This window comes from Mytilus californianus, unplaced genomic scaffold, assembly GCF_021869535.1.
Source record: "Mytilus californianus isolate M0D057914Y unplaced genomic scaffold, xbMytCali1.0.p SCAF_5, whole genome shotgun sequence".
NCBI classification, from domain to species: Eukaryota; Metazoa; Mollusca; class Bivalvia; order Mytilida; family Mytilidae; genus Mytilus; species Mytilus californianus.
This window is the reverse complement of record NW_026262701.1, coordinates 60,024,540-60,042,591: the sequence shown is the minus strand read 5'-3', so window position 1 is coordinate 60,042,591 and position 18,052 is coordinate 60,024,540. Positions and strand designations below refer to the sequence as shown.

The window sequence follows — 18,052 nt, the reverse complement described above, 5'->3', positions numbered from 1 at the left end:
AATTATTAGGAAAGAATACGCAACTTTTTTTGTATTGATTTTTGAGACAAAAAAGGCTGACAAAATATCTAATAAAATTAATGAAGGTTTTTTTTTCTGACATCTGTCGAACAAAGGCACACGTGCTGTAAAGAGTAATGGTTACAAAATTATTGAAAAAAACGAACTTGCTTAGAGCAGAATTTGTGATAACACAACTGAGGAAACGGCCTGTGTGAAAATACATTAAACTTTTACAGTGAAAGTAATTAGACATGCATTTGTTTATTTGCGTTTAGGCTTGGGAAATCTTACATATTACATAATTTCTCACCAGTTTAACCGGTGTAAAATTTCAAGTACAAGTGATTAATATTTCCTGATTCCCGAAAGCCGAACAGCTTTTACTTTTAGATGGCAACAACATAAGTAGCCAATTAATATAAATCTTTGTTTTACCGCGGTTAACCCAGCTGAGAGGGGTCAAATTTCAAATCACTTTCAATCCGGCTTCTGTGTGTAGATCACAAATACACACATTTTACAATTAGAGAAATTGTAACATTTCAGAAGTTGTGTCTTTGTTTATAGATTTCATGTTAGAGGTACCATATTTGTTAGACAATGGCTGGACGAGCTTTAATGGCATATGGATTAAATTTTATGGATAACAATAACACAATGTAAGTATGTTTCGTCATGATATATCGATGTGATTAATTGGAGATAATCTGCTTAATTATTGACATATGCAACTTATCTGAAGCATATTTATCCTTTGTTTTATATCTGTTAGTATGAATATTGTTTTTATTTCATAATTTACACTGAAAGTTGTACGGTTAAGTTTTAAGTTTCATTGTTCTGTTATATTAATTCGAGTCTTTATGTTTACTTACTTCATCAACATTTGATTATACGGGAAATCGTAACAGCCAAAAAATAATTGTTGTTTAGCTATCTGTGTATTGTATTGTATTGTTTTGTTTGCTTGTTTTTTTCGTTTATTTTTTAACGAAAAGAATCATATTCCTCACACTTAACATTTTTGTCTCGCCAGGTCCTGGCGAAAGTCGCAAAGGCAAGACACTGTAACCCTTCATCGAAGTCTTTCAAATATAAATAACTTTGTCAAACCTTCATGCAATTTAACGAAATTTGCCAGGTTCAAAAGACCTTTTTTGACAAAATTTTGAGAATATTTTTTCCCCTGCCTTCTCCGCATTTTACTGAAAATTGACTTTTTCTGCAATGCACATTTTTAGATAAATCTACACAATGGCTATATCAATAAAAAATCTTGTCCAACATTCAGAGAATTTGAATTATCTTCAACAGAAGCTTTTAAATGATTAACAGATGACTTCTGAAGCAAAAAATTGAAAATATGTTTTTATTTTTTTAATCCATATTTTACTGATAGATGTATTTACTTTTTTGCACTTACCATGCATTTACATTCAGTGAGTAAGTCTGAGTTTAAACAGACCTTGCTTTTTTGGCAATCAACATTATACTTTTACACTGACAGAAGCACAGAGTTTCGTGGCACCTTTACGGGTATTTTGTTTATGTCTGTAGAGCGAATTATACAACAACAACAAAAACTAAATAAAAACGCACCGTAAAGCAGATAGATTGACCTTATTTTTTGGCAGTTTACATTTTAAATTTAGACTGAGGTTAAATAGACTTAGTTGTTTTTTTGGCACTCAACATAACAGAAGCACATGGTTTTGCGGAACCCTTACGGATTTTTTTTTATGTCTGTAAAAAGAGAATGTGGAAAAATCTCAATGAAACGCATCATCACCGGATTTTATTTAAGTAGCTGCATGGGAATAAATATTTGCCAACTATGACAAACAAAACAGGCTACAGTTACACTGATTTCGACATTAATCTCAGACAATTTAGGAGGCTATTCACAGACTAGGGTTGGAAATAAATTCGATTCTAAACTGACAACGTTATCGTTTTAACAGTAATGGATACAGATGTTTATCGAGAAATGATTAAACAGATGGTGCACTTCTCTTGTTTGATCTATTAAAACAAGTGTAAGCTCTGGTGTAAGCTCTGGAGGAATCTGCTCAAGTCAGGTGTTAAAATCTTATGTTGGACCGGTTATATCATCAAGCATTCAAATATGTATTTGATTTGTCATTTGTTTTATTATTACCATCGATTGAGATGTTGACTCAGTTGGCTATATATTCACTTTAGATTTTGAATTTTTCATTGTAAACATTTCATTTTAATTTGTTAAATGATATACATGTAGAAATACGTTTTTTTATGGAGTATATTTCTGTGGAAACTTGGGCTTCTCGCTTAAAAACTAAGAATGTTTAGTTTATGAGTGAAAAGATTGATTGATTGTTGGTTGCTTAACATCCAGTAGCAAATATTTCATGTATGTTCAGGACGATTTTGAAAAGAAAGAGATTAGATACCTCAAAAAGACTCCGTAAAATTACCTATACATCTTATAATTCCAATAAAATGCACTAAAAGTATACCTCGAATTAAAACAAAAATCAACACTTTCAAAACTATTTTGCCTTTGAATGATTTCATGCTGGTCACGTATAGAATCGTGGTTATACATGTATGAACTTTTTGGTTGCCACTTTACTCGAAGGTTTTGGGATGTGATTGGGTTTTTAGACTTCATTTTGAAGAAAGTATTTTATAATTTTAAGTTTAATATGGAAATAGAGGAGGTCCAAGCCCAATTCCCCACCCCAACTCCCCACTCGCTAAACCACATAGTAGAAACCCAATAACTTCTTGCTTGTTTGCTTATCAATTATAAAAAAAAAATTCTTGGTAATCAATTAGCGTCATTCAAAATTCACGCTTAATATACACGAAATGTTTTGTGTTTTTTTTTATCGTAGGAAAACTTACATCATTTTGTAAATGAATGCTTCGTCTTTTTGTTAATGACTTTTGTCATGATTAACACAGATGTATGTTATCTATTTAATTATCTGTATAATTGGCAAGTGTGGCATGTCAGTCAGCAAATGCTTTTAAGACCATGATACCTGTACTCAATCATCGCAACAGGTACTCTACATTTACAATCGCTTTAGAACTTTCCGGTCTTTATAATGTCTAGAAAAATTAATCTCACAGATTTGAGAAAAGGATCATGAACATAAGGAACTACAGAATATTAAACATTGTTCAAAGAAAATGAAAGAATAGAAGACAAATGTAGAAAACAATGAATATATGGAAGCATTTGGTGGAGTCAGAGGTCCTTGATATGTTCTAAAAGTAACAGACAATTAAACAAGATTTATGTCTTTTCTTATTCATGTTCAGTTAGTGTAGGAAACATATGTTGTACCTTTTTACCTTAGAAAGTTTCACATATTCTGTTTAGACCTATTTTGGTTTTATGCTCTCAAATGTTATATATATTATGTTGCTATCTAAACTTTTGGTATCGAGCGAACCTGATGAAGGTTATCATGGTTATAAAAAAAAAACACCAGTCGTATTTGAAAAAGTCTACATCATACTTTTCATTTCCCGCTCTTCAGTATACTTGAAAATTCGAATTATAGATCTGTGCTTGTCTTATTTATGAAGTTTTTATTTGTTCCTTTTTTTAATTTATTTTCTATCAATCAAGTAATTCTTTCCTCAGTATTGTCCTTCGTATTTGTTTTAATTGTTTGTTTGGCGTTATAATCTCGTGTTGCCCCTTGTGGACTCATTAATTTGGAATAAAAGTATATTCAATTATAATCTATTCTGTACTGAAAACTCCCATTTGTACAATTTGGTTTTCCGTCTTCTTTAATTAATATTACGGATAAATATTTTTTTGTTCAAACGAAAGCAGAAGTCATTTTTCTTTTCTTTTTCTTTGTACGCTATTTGTCACATAATCCATCCATTCTACCACTCCGTAGTTTACAGTATGCCTTCAAGGATAAATACACACAAAGACCTAGATATTGACATTGCGTCGTAACGTAAATAAAAACTGAAAATATGGAATGATTCATGCATCAGAAAATGGAAATATGATAATACTTAGTGATTCTGTATAGGTTTAAGATTGATATAAATAATGTTTAAAGGTAAGTTAGTTTAACTATCAGTTTTACTCGTTAAATATGAAATTATGTAATATATAGCAACTTCGAAGACAGGAAATTGATAAGCACTGTGTTGGAATAACCGTAAGCAGCTATTTACATCTTTTATAAAACAAAATCTTGCATCATCCTTCTTTCTATTATGCAGTTTTACATAACTTGTGTGTAAATTATAGTCAGCTATTACACAAATATAAAAATAATTACTTAGTAAACACCTTTTATTGATTTCAGTCATTTCAAGCTGTTACTGTCTTTTGTCATTATACATTTTAAAAGAAGGAAGAACAAATTTGTATTATTTCTTCAAAGGTCAAGGAATGAAATCTCCTTACATACACACTCAGCTTAAACAAAAACTAGGCCTACAGGTAAATTTATCAGAACATTAAAACCAAATACCTGAATACGTAGGTCAAATAATTTAGAGTCCTTTCACTTTAATCCACCTGATCAAGGAACACCACACATTTCCCTATTCAGTCATTAAACGAAACCTTCATCAATTTTGGTAGCGGAATTGAGAAAATGGAGTATCACCTTGTCTATATATCTGCAAATTTTAATGTCGTGAAATTTCAGTGTTTTTAAAAAAGTAAAAGCTACAACATTAGGAAAGAATTGAGTCAATACTTTTAATGTGATCATATTTAGTACAAAGAAGAGAATAAGACAAATGAAGGTATTATTGAAATAAAAATAAAATGATTAAAACTTCTCTTTATTGTCACATGTTGTGTGGGATGGAGAAGCGGGAAGATAAAAAAAATGACAGATGTAAGATGTCCCAATCTTAAAGCCTTTAGTTACATGTACGTTCGCATTTAAACCTGTTTGTTACATCAAAAATCCACCCTTTTAAAGAGATTACATTTGCAGAGAGCCACCTAATAAGATTACATGTAGAGAACCTAGTCTTCACTTACATCTTACTGTTTTTTGTCCTTAAACGAATTTTATTCAAACTTTTGTAAATATTGATATTTGTACTTTATAGACACTTGCCGCGATTATGTATGGTGACCTTTGAATGTCTCTTGTTGTGTGTCTTTTAGTTGCTGTCTCATTGGCAATACAACTAACCTTTATTCATATTCAGAAGCCTTGAATTAATAGTTCACATGTCAAATAAGAATATGATGTAAAACATTGATAATTTTAGTCATCTTTCAATTCAAAACACACAGATCATATGGTTCGTTTCTGTACCTAAAGTCGCTTCGTAAAAACTGGCTCTAGTCATAAACTTATGTATGAACCTTAGTCCACCCTTACAATATAACTATAGCCTTGCCCTTTCGTACTTTAAACCAAACAGTATTTTACCTTTCCTCAATCTTAACAATAAAGTTGGAGCCACCTAAGATAAAAAGAAAGCCATACCCTTATTTATTTTAACTGCATTAAAAGCGAACAAAACATAATTGAAATATTTTCACCGTCGAACACATTTGTGAGTAATCATGAAATGGATTGTAAGTTTTGCTGTTTTACTACTCGTGTATATAATTACCCGCAATTTTCAGTAATAAAATCCATATGACATTTGTTAAACATTCAACATTTCCTATCAGAAGAATGTTAATTGCAGCGAATGTACATGTTTATTTTGTATCTGGGCCTTTATTTTATATTAAACTACAGTTTTAAAAATAAAGTGGTACGTTGTTGAAAAGTCTGTCATCATTCTAAAAGGTCTACTGTCTACAGTTTTACAATTTTTCTCCTGAATATCTTAAAGCTGATTGGAATTTGAAAACATAAGTTATAATGACCTTATAATCAGAAAAAGGCCTAAAAATATAAACAACCTCCATTTGGAATATAACTTCTTTCGTTCACAATGTTGTTGCTAATCAATCGATGCACACTATTACATTTGTGTTCCCAATAGCTTATTGTACACTGCAAAAGTTTACTTGTTTTCGTTTGGTTTTGCACTGCATATACGCTATGACAATAACATCTAAATCTGCATGTACATGTATGCTTCTGGAAACTTAATCCATACATACCAAATAAATTTCCGATTGCTTCTTCTCAGAAGATGAACGAATTCAATGGCGTTTCATTTATTCCAGAATTAGAGAATATAAAAAAAACATGATGACGACACGCATTTATCAGAGCGGGCGATGACTGTTAAGTACTACTTGTGTGGGTGCTGTTGAAATTATTAAACATGCATCATTTTGTTGTCACTTCAGCATACAGTCATACCTGAGTTAAGGATAATCCCTTCCATGAAATATTAATAAATTTACTGTACACCCAATTACTAAAAATCCTCTTTAAGATTAACCTGTTTCACGCAAAGAATTTCACCTTCATTAAATGTAACCATTTTGACCTACAAATGACACGGATTTCTTTTTATTATAGATATATAAGTATGTATACTTTAACAATAAAGGCCAGGGACATACCTTTCATATAATAAGAAAAATATGTAGGCTTACCCATCCTTTTAAATGCAATTGTGTTATGGATATTAAATACCATTTATAATTTAAGACATTCATATATTGTGTACAAATAACCTTATTTGAAATCAACAAACGTATAATTTTTTATGGTTATGGTAAAGTGAACTTACAATTTCTACAAAATGGAGGAATATAACTACCCATTTCTTTCGGAAAACAGGTAGGATATTTAACATGTTCAAGTTATTATAAAGACTTACAAGTAGTGTTAGTAATACTATTTACTAAAATTTCAGGACATATTGTTCAACTACACTGAGGATTTTGGTTTTAAGGGTAGCGTTGTAAATAGAAACAGTAATGCATAGAGTATTTTTGCGCTTGCTCTGGGTAAACCTGTAAATACGCAAGAAGATTGCAATTCCAATGCACCAGTCTTGCTCACTGCGAATTTTTGCCATTGGCTAGACGTAAATATATATTCATGATCCAACACAGTTAAAACGGACTTTTGGAAAATATGGAATGAAAAAAACCCCGAGTAACCGTTGTTAGAAGAAACTCTTTTCTGTATATGGTTTTATATGTTTGTCAAAGACACATCCTGTGTGGATGGTAAATCAATAGGGTCAGTGGTTTTGTGATGCTTATAATGCGTAACAGGCAGTTTTATTCATATATATATATATATAGGCAGGGTACAGCGTCTAGCTTGTTCAATACACTATCATGACAAAATGTTTATTACTAACATACCGAAAGCATGACACTACCCATGAAACGAGGGGTTGGAATTTTAAGCCTCATTCGGATCTGCGTTGTTTGCATATCTTCGATAAAAATTTAGCCTAACAATGTTAGATCTGCAAATGTGCAATAGCAAACGGTTCTAATGTCCTGCTTCTGTGATATCATTGCAACACCCACTGCATTACGACCAGCGCCCTTAAACACTCGGACTTCTAGGCTTTATAAAAATATAGCTTCCGTTAGTCTTTATATATTTATGAAAACGAGGTGTAACCCGACCTGTGGTCAAATTTCTACTTAACTCACATTTATATTACAATTAAAATCGCGCATTCCCCTCTTAAACTGGAGCAATGTGTGTCCCGTCCCATGCAAAGTACTTGTAAGTATGTTACAACACACTCTGTATAGCCGAAGTCCACATACAAATGATAGTTTATGACAGCACATAATTATGCATGTACAGTCTAAGTGAAATATTGATTTAGCTTTTTTCTTGAATATTTATGTAAATTTGAACTATTGTATGTATGTGGCAATCACATTTTAAAAGTGCACATCAAAATATGCCATCAGTTTTTTATCATGAAACAACCGGAAAAAAATAAAAGATTGTTCAATATGAGAAACCCTTATTTAGTTCTAGATTGTCAGTTATATAGTTAGTAATGATACTGTCGTCAATGATGTCAAATTTATACTGATCACTTTTTAAGTATATACGGGTTAAGATACGAATCTCAACATCTCACGCTCTATAAAACTTATTTTCAGAGACACAATGGCAACAGGCACGCCAACGTATAAGATAATTCTGTTAGGAGAATACGGTGTTGGGAAAAGTTCTATATTTAGAAGATTTCTGAACGGGACTTTTATTGAAGAACCGGGCAAGAAATCGACCATTGGACTGGACCAGTGTTCACAAACTTTTGGTGTTCATGGAATAAACGTAAAAGTAAGTGAAACCAGCGACTTATTTATAGTACTATAGATGTCTGGTAATACGCAATGTGCACTTAAACATAAAATGGAAGGAAAAATTTGGTTGATTATATAGGGAATCACTGAAGCGTGACTGGAGCGGCCCCCCTTAGGTCAGTTATCGGGGCCCCCCTTACAAAAAGTTCTGGATCCGCCACTGTTAACGTCCAACATTTATACACCATGCACGCCCATCCTTGCAGATAGACAAACCTCATCATGGGTCTAAGTATCGTACTATAGAAGTCCGGGTTATCAAATTATTTTTGACCGAAATCAAGGATAAGGGTCATATGTATATTTGAATGAGATCAAGAATGCGTAGCATTTTGAATGTGGGTAAAATGTGGGTGACTGGGAAAGGGTTAGATAATTTTGATTTCGACTAGAAAAGAAGGTTTAATTCGGTACGAATGTATTCCCCTGAATAGTTTGATGTTCATGTTAAGAAGTCCTTATAGGCTGTGAAACAAGTGAAAAGCTGGCACTTCTAGTTGGTGCTCCTTGAACTGCAAATTTACCGAGAGAAAAGATTCTTATGTCTAAGGTTGACCTTGACCTTTGACCATTTGACATGAAAATCAATAGGATTCGTCCCCTTCTCAATATCTTTACAAATTTCATTATAAGCCTAAGGGAAACTAAAGTTACCACCCCGAAACCACCTTTTATAGCCGACTTTACGATATGGGTTTTTCTCATTGTCGAAGACTGTACGGTTGCCTATAATTGCTTACATCCACTTCATTTGAACTTTGGTGGATAGTTGTCTCATTGGCAATCATACCACATCTCCTTATTTTTATATTTAAAAAGATATATATATATTTTCAGAGATCTTGACCATAGACATATTGACCCCAAAATCAATAGGCTTATTATTCTTTCGTACATCTTCCATCTGTGTTAGTTTCATTCTTATCAAGCAAGGGTCTCTCAAGTTATCATCCGGAAACCATGTGTTTCGAACATACGGACGGACGTACAAAGCGAGTATATATATGGATCAGAAATATTTTCGGGGAGCACAAATTAAAACCCTATCTATAACGGTCATGCCATATTACGGTATCGCGAGTCAAATCACGAAATAATGGCTGTCAAAAGCTACGAATAACACGAGCAACATGGTCCATTGTTATCAATGTTGACAAAAGACAATTTAACTGCTCAGGACATTTTAGTTTTAATGCTCAAAGACCTTTTTGCGATTCTCTTCCCCGACTCCTGTCTCGGGCGTGTCCGATTAGGGTAATCTGAATTCCACACACGTGCCATGCGCGCTTAAATTGATATCCTACGTTCATAAATATTATCCATAGCACACCTGTCCTTGGCGAGTCCTTTTTTCTTTATAAAATATTAAAGTATTAACTGTTCAATGACTCCATGGCAATTAAACCGAAATGATTTGCGAAGTGAGCTGTCCAGCTTCCAGTATCTAAAAACGCAAGCAGGTATGATTTATAACGCACCAATTGCCCCGAGACTATGTGATGTCTTCAAATGTCATACATTTTCTTTTACCCATACATGCTATAAAAGCCCTGTTCATTGAGAATTTTTTATTTTTTCTATGTATTGTGTCCGATTTTGTCCCATGTACAATTACTCCATATCCTTTCAATTTTCACTAATGCTGTGTACTTATAATTTGAATCAGAGGTTTTTAAACATTTTCAAACTTTGAGACTTTTAAAAAAGTTACGAAGGAAATTCTTTGTAAATAGATTGCGGAAATGAAGAGTGAATCCTAGTTAAAAAACGGAAATACAGATTATTTATTATGTTTATTTAAAGTGTTTACTCAAGATGCGCATAGATCATGTAGATAATAAACTCCTTATCTGTACAGATATGACAGTACATAATATGGACTTATATATAAATACTCAATCAGATTAAGTATCGATCTCGTATCATATTTAACAACCTGATACCCAATGATCAGATTAATGATAAAGTGCTAAAAGTATTAGCATGCACGGCTTAAATTGTATGCATGTAACCTTTCAAGTTTCTCACCAGATACGAGGTATTCAAAAAGTTTGATTGCAACACACAAATTCATTTTTTAGCGTGTGCTTAGATCGAGGTATGGTAATTTTTATGCGGAAAATATGCATTTTAAATAATTATCCTAATGTCCGTGTATATATTTAGCTTAACATCAAAGGCTTAGAAAATAACGTCGTTTAAATGGTGAATGGTATTAAATGTTATAAACAAATTATATTTGATATTAAGGTCAAGTACTGTCAAAGTATTTTAAAGTTTATAGTAGTTATTAAGTTGTGTTGTTCCTTAATGGACGACAGAAATTGTTAGGTTTTTTTTTTTCTTTTCTTTTCTTATATTAATGTGTGAAACTAGAAGTCTTCGATTTGCCAGACATGCAAAGTCACAATGTTTAAATTACATTTATGACGAGAAAATGACACTATCTGCATTGTTCACGTTATTCTCAATAGTAGAACATATACAACTAAAACTGACATTACATCAAACTTTACTTTGTGCAAAACTATACTTCATACTGTTGAGACATGGTTTAGAAGCCAAACAGTCTATATGGAAGATAAGAGCGTTATGATATCAAGAGGTATAATTTACTATTGAACAATGTTAACCATGTAATAATTCAGCCTAATTTTGTTCTATAAATCATCACTTATAGGATAAGAAGCATGCGATATGAATATGATTAAGTTCCTTTACTCTGGAGAGTACTGTAAGGCCTTATGGTAATTGTGGAATGTATTTTTCAGCATTTTCCAGTAATTGCTACACCATTTTACAGGAATTCGTTTGGATTGTTAGTGGTTCGTAATTGACATGTGTTGATTACCATTTTTCAGAAGCGACGAGTGACATGGATTGATTGCACATTTAAGATGCTACCATTTAGAAGTAGTATCTTTAAGTTAGAGTATGTCACTAACAAAGAGTAAATTGTGATGTAACAAATTACAACATAACATGAACCCATTACATAGATCTTTTAGCATATTTACAAACATATTTAATTTCTAATGTGCAATTAAAAGATTCAAATCTGATTTCAAATACATTATCATTTTACCAGATGTCCATATTGCCTGTTCAATATAGTTTTAATCCGAAGTGCTGTTTCATTAGGTTTCGGGCGGGGCTCATGACGGTTATTCTGGAGACAAATATTGTTGACACTGCAATCGTAATCAATTTACATTCCCCATAGCTCATATGTTTTAGACGGTTCTATTAAATTTTGAAAAACTATAAGATAAGATAAGATAAGATATTTTATTTCCAATTATGGGCCCCAAAGGGCATAAACATTACAACATCAATAATTTTTCATAATACAATACAAACAATGAGATAAAAAAAAAAGTTAAACGAGAACTATTTAAGTTCTTAAAGAATACGTAGATAAAGAATCTATAGTATGTTTTTTTTTTTTAATACTAATGCATTTTATTGCAAGTGTGGTTGATATAGATAACAAACAAGCAGCCCAAAAAGAAAAAAAGAAAAATAGATATCCATATATGTATAGTACACAAAAAGTTGGATCAATTAAACATATAATAATTAGCCAAAAAGAAAGTAGAAATTAAGCATGTCCATGACTCATCCTGTGTCAGCAGCAAATAGGAAAGCATTATGGTTTCCTAAAGGCAGCTGACACCAGGGGGCGATACCTTATGGGCCATAGGCATGTAAAATGTGTGTAAATGTCTCTTTCCTACCTGTATCAAAAGCAAACAAGGAAGCATCATAGGTAACTTGAATGCAGTTGATACCAGGGGACGATGCCTCAAGGATATAAGAGAACATTTGAATAAATAATATATCTTAACAATTATTTTTTTTTTTAATCGGCTAGTATTTGTGATATTTAGATGAATATAATTTTCTATGTCCAATCAAATGTATATACACACATAGATTTCCTTTAACTAATCTTCACTAAGGAAGATGTTTGTATATAAAATTACATATTATTTTAAGTAACTCAACATTTTCTGCACTAAATAACCAGATAATTTTGCTTTGACTGCTCATATGATTAAAATAAGAATTATATTTTGCAATACTAGCTAACATACAATTTCTATCATCCTCAAATGTGTTACAATCAAATAGAAAATGAGCCTCATCTTCGACAGTATTGGAAGAACATTTATTACATATTCTGTTAATTCGGGGAATACCCTGATATCTACCTAATTCTATTTGTAATCTATGAGAAGATACACGTAATTTAGTAATACTTCTTCTAAGTTCAAAATTCTTGATCAATGTTAGATATTTTTCAAAACCAAAATTTGTTTTATATAAAAGGTAGGTTTTCAGTTTACTGTCTGAAAATTTATCTATTTGTTTTTTCCAACAGCTAATGAACAATATTGATAGCTTGGTTTGTATATATTTCTTAAATTTGTATAAGGATTCACAAATTGGAGCATTTATGGCATTTGTATAGTCAATACCAAGTATTTTAAAAATAACATTTATTGAACCATACCATGATGTTATATTCTTGTGATGTAGTGTCTTTGATTGTGTATATGCCTCTTTTAATAGAGGAAAATTATTACTATATGAACACATATATACTCGTTGTGCACCTATTATGTAACTATTTACACGGCGAGAACTGCTGTCTAACAACCGTCTGGCTTAATTCTATTTTCAGAAAATCCAAATAGGAAACACAAGATGGGGATTTTTTATGGATGCATTAGTATATTAGATCAGAGAAATATTCGGTGCACAACGAAATAATGTTTTCTGAGTTTTTTCTGTACATTTTTGAATGCTTATCGAAAAAACCGTTGTCAGTGGTTGTAGTTTGGTGTTTTGAACATTTTTCATTGTGAATACTATTGTTGGAATGATTGTAACTATTGTTCCAATTCTTTGCCATGTGGTCGCTTGGGCTATTTAATTTACATACACAGACGTATATAGTTCTCAATACGTCTAATGTCTATGTAAATATGCACAGAAATTGGGTGATATCTTAGCACTTTTTCAAATATACATGTCACTAGTTTTAGTATTAAATGTCCTTGCTACTTTACTTATCGTTAATGCTGCAATACCAGTGAAATTGACAAACAAGACAAAGACTGGGTTTTTATTTGGAAACTACTCCTCTTTCATGTCAATCTTTCTCGACTAAATAATCTTTTTTTTTACTTACACAATATGGCAGACTTTTATTACACAACCCCAGACCTCAATAGTATGAGTATGTTAGATACTTAATATTCTATAGAAATGATAGATCTGCACTACATACATTATAGTGTATTTTTGTATGTCTAAAAGATGAATGATTAAGGATTAATAAGACAGATTTGTTTTACAAAGAAAGTCGAAAAATAAAGTCTGTAAAACATTTGCAGGTGGGATCTTTTTTACTTGTATAATTAGTGCTATAATGATCTGTAATTAATTAACATGTAGGTGACACTTGTCAGTTTATTTACTTCAAACAATACGCAAAATTAAATAACTCTAACATGAACAAACTGCTATAAAATTTATGTATGTTTTTCCCATTATATTGCTTTTTAACAGTACAAATAGTATAAGGACGTTTGTACGTTTGAATGCAGAAAATGCATTTTTTAAAATAAAAAATGCTTATCATTCTAAAGTACTGCAGTAGCTTGTACAAATATATGCAACAGTGCGATATCATGTATTTTGTCCACCATCATACCTCAACGGAAGACTAAAATATGGTTGAAATAATGCATACAACTTTCCTCATCTTTCCACCAGTGATTTCCGTCACCTTGATATTTTGAGTATCATTGGTCATTTGAATGGACGTGTGCAACAAGCAATTATTCAAATCCTTAAATCAGTTAAATCCATAGTTAATGCAAACACGTGCATAAGAACGTTAGTATGCGGGTTTGTCTCTGAGGGTTTGTATGTACGTCTTTGATTTATACAGTCATTTCCAATATCCATAATATTGCCTTTGTGGCGTGGTTCAAGTAAGTTTTTTTTTAAATCTCAACCAGTCTTTCCCTAAAAAGGTTCGATTGCTGTGTTTTAATCTCTTTCTCACGATATATCAACTGGTTTCATTTAATAAAATAAGTATGGTAGTTTTACAATGATGCTCGTAAATGCTTGCAGGACATCTATCATCAACAACAACACATGGTTCATCGAAACAGGCTTTCATAACGGAATTATGTAATACACGCATAACTAACTCTTAGAACTTGATGATGACAGAGAGATAAATGATATCAATCAACCACCAATTACTGTTGTCAAGAATCATAATCAAATGTACTTTCTAATTTCAGGTAACGTTATGGGATACAGGTGGTATGGAGAGAATGAGTTTCATTGGGTCCAGCTTTTACAGAGGTGCACACGCTGCATTGTTGTGTTATAGTGTGAAAAACAAAGAAACATTCACAGTTCTGTCTCAATATATCCTTGACATTGTGATAAATGCCGAAGGCGCGAAAATATTTTTGTGTGGCAATATGGCGGACGGTGAAGGCGAGGACCAAGTCGATAAAGCAGACATTGAAAATTTTGAACGAGAATGTGGGAACGTTTTGTCAGGTGTTTATCAGATTTCATGTAAAGATAATATGGGCATTTATGAAATGTTCAAAGACATTGCTCGTGTGCTTCACCAAGAATCAGTGGGCAGAATGACATTAAGGCGGGAAATAGGAAATGTTATACAACCAGGTATTACACCAGAAGGTGAGGAACCATCTAAAAAACGGTGCTGCAGTAGTAGTTAGTCATTATCATTTTCATTTTTTGAAATCCTTTACTACAAAATGAACAATCACAGACTGCAGGTTTATTCATGCTAATCATGCTTATCCAGCTTACGAGTTTATCATTGCAGAAACAGAATGACTGAGTTTTCTTGACGAGATTTATATTAATCTAGATGCTATTTTTAAATGTTTTAATTTACATATTTGACATGCACTCACCAAATATTGCACGACATAAGAACACAGTATAGTGTTGCTTTAATTTCCATCAGGCTTTGAGTTTAATATGTTAAATGAATTGGCAGCATTGTGTCTAAACAAAATATATCTTTACTAGAAAATGAACACGAAGATGCAAATGCTAATTCATCTTAAAACACTTGATAAGTATTGTCATATTGTATATTTTATAAATGATATTATGAGGTTTTAAAGAAAATATTTGATTAAAATGCTTTTAAATCTGAAGATTTTTTTTAACAAATTGGGCTAAAGGACATCGTAGGTTGTTACAAGGAATTTACAGATGATACACTCTTATGTCATCGGTATACTGCTGTTAAGCATGTTTTTTTCTGTCTCAATTATCACATATATAATGCTCAAACATAGCAATGTATATATTGCATTTACATTCAGATAAAAATATATATAAATACATGATGCATATTTCAGTGCACATGCCAGTATTTATGAGTTACCCCTTATCAGGTACGATAAAAACGTCACAAAAACCGAACACGTATAAAGTTATGACGTATCAAATCTTTAAAGGGCTCAAACAGGACAGCCGAAAACTACCTCCAGCCAATTTGCCTGAGGAAGTTGCAAACTTAGTATTAGTACATTTAGATAATTAATTTAAATATCAGATTGATTTAGTTGATGCTATGCTTTAGATCTCCAAAAAAGTAAGATGCTATCAAGGGGTCTATCAAAAATAAAAGAGAAACAAACAACATGACCAAAGGAAAAAAGATGAACAGACAAAAAAGGCCACAAAACTCTACACAGAAAACATAAGATGTAGTAACCTAAGCCCGGTCCCAACTCAGGTGCGCCAAAACAACCAGTTCCACTCGTGGCAAAGATATAAATGGTGGTAACGATATTCAATGTGTATTCTATGTACAGTCGAGATAAATCTCTTTATTAAAGATAGTGGATGACATTTCTTTGAGTGTAATATGGTAATCAGTAGTTGTTCCTTTTTGGTTTCATGGTATTGTTGTGTTAACTGTCTTGTCTACATTTGCCTTTAATTCTTGTTATTGATATTTTGATCTCGTAATGAAAGTTTCTAGATCCTCCATCAAATAGCGTTGTAACTGATTTTAGTGCCACTGACGAGGTATATAGACAAAACACACGTCTGACATATTAAATTATAAGCCTGGTACCTTTGATGACTTCTGATGTGAATTTATTGATCTATTATTTTTTATTTTATTAAGATTTTAATGAATTAAACATGTCTTCAGCCATCTTTTTTCATTTTTATTTGGAAATGGATATACTAATGTGCAAGGCTAGTATTTTACATATATATTACTATTGTACCAATGATATATAAAACATTGCATTTTAATTCATTTTAAATCATGTATGCACATTTATATTGAACCACTTATACAATTCAGATGACTTAATAGTGTGTTTAACTATTGTTTTACATGTTTTAAACTTTGAAATAGCCTGTTAATTTACATTTTACAAATATGGAAATTTATATTATGAAAACAAATAAAATGTATTTGTAAACTAAATAATGTATTTTATTGCCACATCAGTTTTATTTATGATAACTTTTCATCGCAAGTATGCTTTAAACTGATTCAAGCGTTATGGTTACAAATTAAAAAAAAATGGACAGTTTTAGCCTTTAAGCATTCAAAGACAGAAATCGAAATACAAATACAAATAAACAAACAATGAAATCGAACTGAACACTAAACTCTGTAAGAATACTAAACAAGCATTTCAAATGCTTTATGATGTATAAAGAAACATACATCTACCCAACATCTGTGTTCTTCAATACGCTGATATAGCGTTATAGTGTTCAGGAGACGTTTTTCCTGTCGACGCTACCGGTCCCGCTCCATTTGGATTTCATGCGGTTCACCCACTTTCTGATAAAAAAAATATATAAATGTTTGCTACCTTGATTTGTCTCTTCCTAATCGATTTACGAGATTTGAAGATAACGTTAAACTTCTATCGCCTTTATTCAAGGATTCAATATGATTTGGGTATGAAGGACAGCAACAAAAGCGTTCTTATACATAGCCATTTGTGTCATGCAGTGATAAGACATATAAATTGGTTTTCCTGTTACAAATATTCCCCACATCACCTGCAGAAAAGGGGTCATAAGTACAATGCACTTAATGTAAAAACACTTGTACATTTAAACGATATACAGCTGCTGCTGCAAAATAGTGTAAAATTGTTAGATTCAGTGGCGAATCCTGGATTTTTGAAATAGCCCGGTGGAGGGTAATTCTTATATGTAATTATATATATATTTGTCATAAGTCAATTTCCAATTAAAAAAAAACCAAAAATGTAGACTGCAGGTGGGTGTTCAATGCTTTATCAATTTTAGGATACATGTAATTTGTGGGGACATAATTACAATGCATATGATAAACGTTTAGATATACAATCCTGATCATAAGCTTAGTAGTCAGTACTTCTGTACTAAAACAATTATAACTTATATATATATTTTAACAAAACGCATTTGACTAGCAGGTCGAACAACGGATGTTCTTAAACTCTGCTGACTGATGGCGATTGCCAAATAAACGGATCAACAGATGTAACAAAATGGATCTTAATTATTAATTTAATACCAAACAGAAAACAATAAACTTGCGGGAAAGATGGTATACCGCAAACATGAGGTGCAAAAATTTGTACACCATATCCGGATTTCGACAATTAATGTCTCTTCAGTGATATATAGTTGTATATACAGAATGTACACAGCCATGTATCACCATCACTGCTGGTGATCCGATGGATA

At 31.9% G+C, this 18,052-nt stretch overlaps 2 protein-coding genes across 12 annotated transcripts in view; one reads left to right on the top strand and one right to left on the bottom strand.

The window, feature by feature from the left end:
- LOC127701157 (cytoplasmic dynein 1 light intermediate chain 2-like) overlaps window positions 1-18,052 on the bottom strand; it is a 722,868-nt gene that overhangs the window by 635,635 nt on the left and 69,181 nt on the right. The gene's annotated exons all lie outside the window — the stretch shown is intronic.
- On the top strand, window positions 338-16,790 carry LOC127701181 (ras-related protein Rab-35-like). Of its 3 annotated transcripts, none has more exons than XM_052205013.1 (3): window positions 338-662; window positions 8,051-8,234; window positions 14,584-16,790. In XM_052205013.1, the coding sequence occupies exons 1-3, from the start codon at window positions 604-606 to the stop codon at window positions 15,037-15,039; spliced, it is 699 nt and encodes a 232-aa protein (XP_052060973.1). In that variant the 5' UTR covers window positions 338-603; the 3' UTR covers window positions 15,040-16,790. The 3 variants fall into 3 exon arrangements, with proteins under 3 accessions (XP_052060973.1, XP_052060975.1, XP_052060974.1); XM_052205015.1 differs by lacking the exon at window positions 338-662 and adding an exon at window positions 3,933-4,082; XM_052205014.1 differs by lacking the exon at window positions 338-662 and adding an exon at window positions 6,619-6,746.

Coding starts and splice junctions, on each gene's coding strand:
- LOC127701181 (XM_052205013.1), top strand. CDS start 604: ATGGCTGGACGAGCTTTAATGGCATATGGATTAAATTTTATGGATAAC. Junction 663..8,050: donor ATGGATAACAATAACACAAT/GTAAGTATGTTT, acceptor ACTTATTTTCAG/AGACACAATGGCAACAGGCA. Junction 8,235..14,583: donor TTCATGGAATAAACGTAAAA/GTAAGTGAAACC, acceptor TTCTAATTTCAG/GTAACGTTATGGGATACAGG.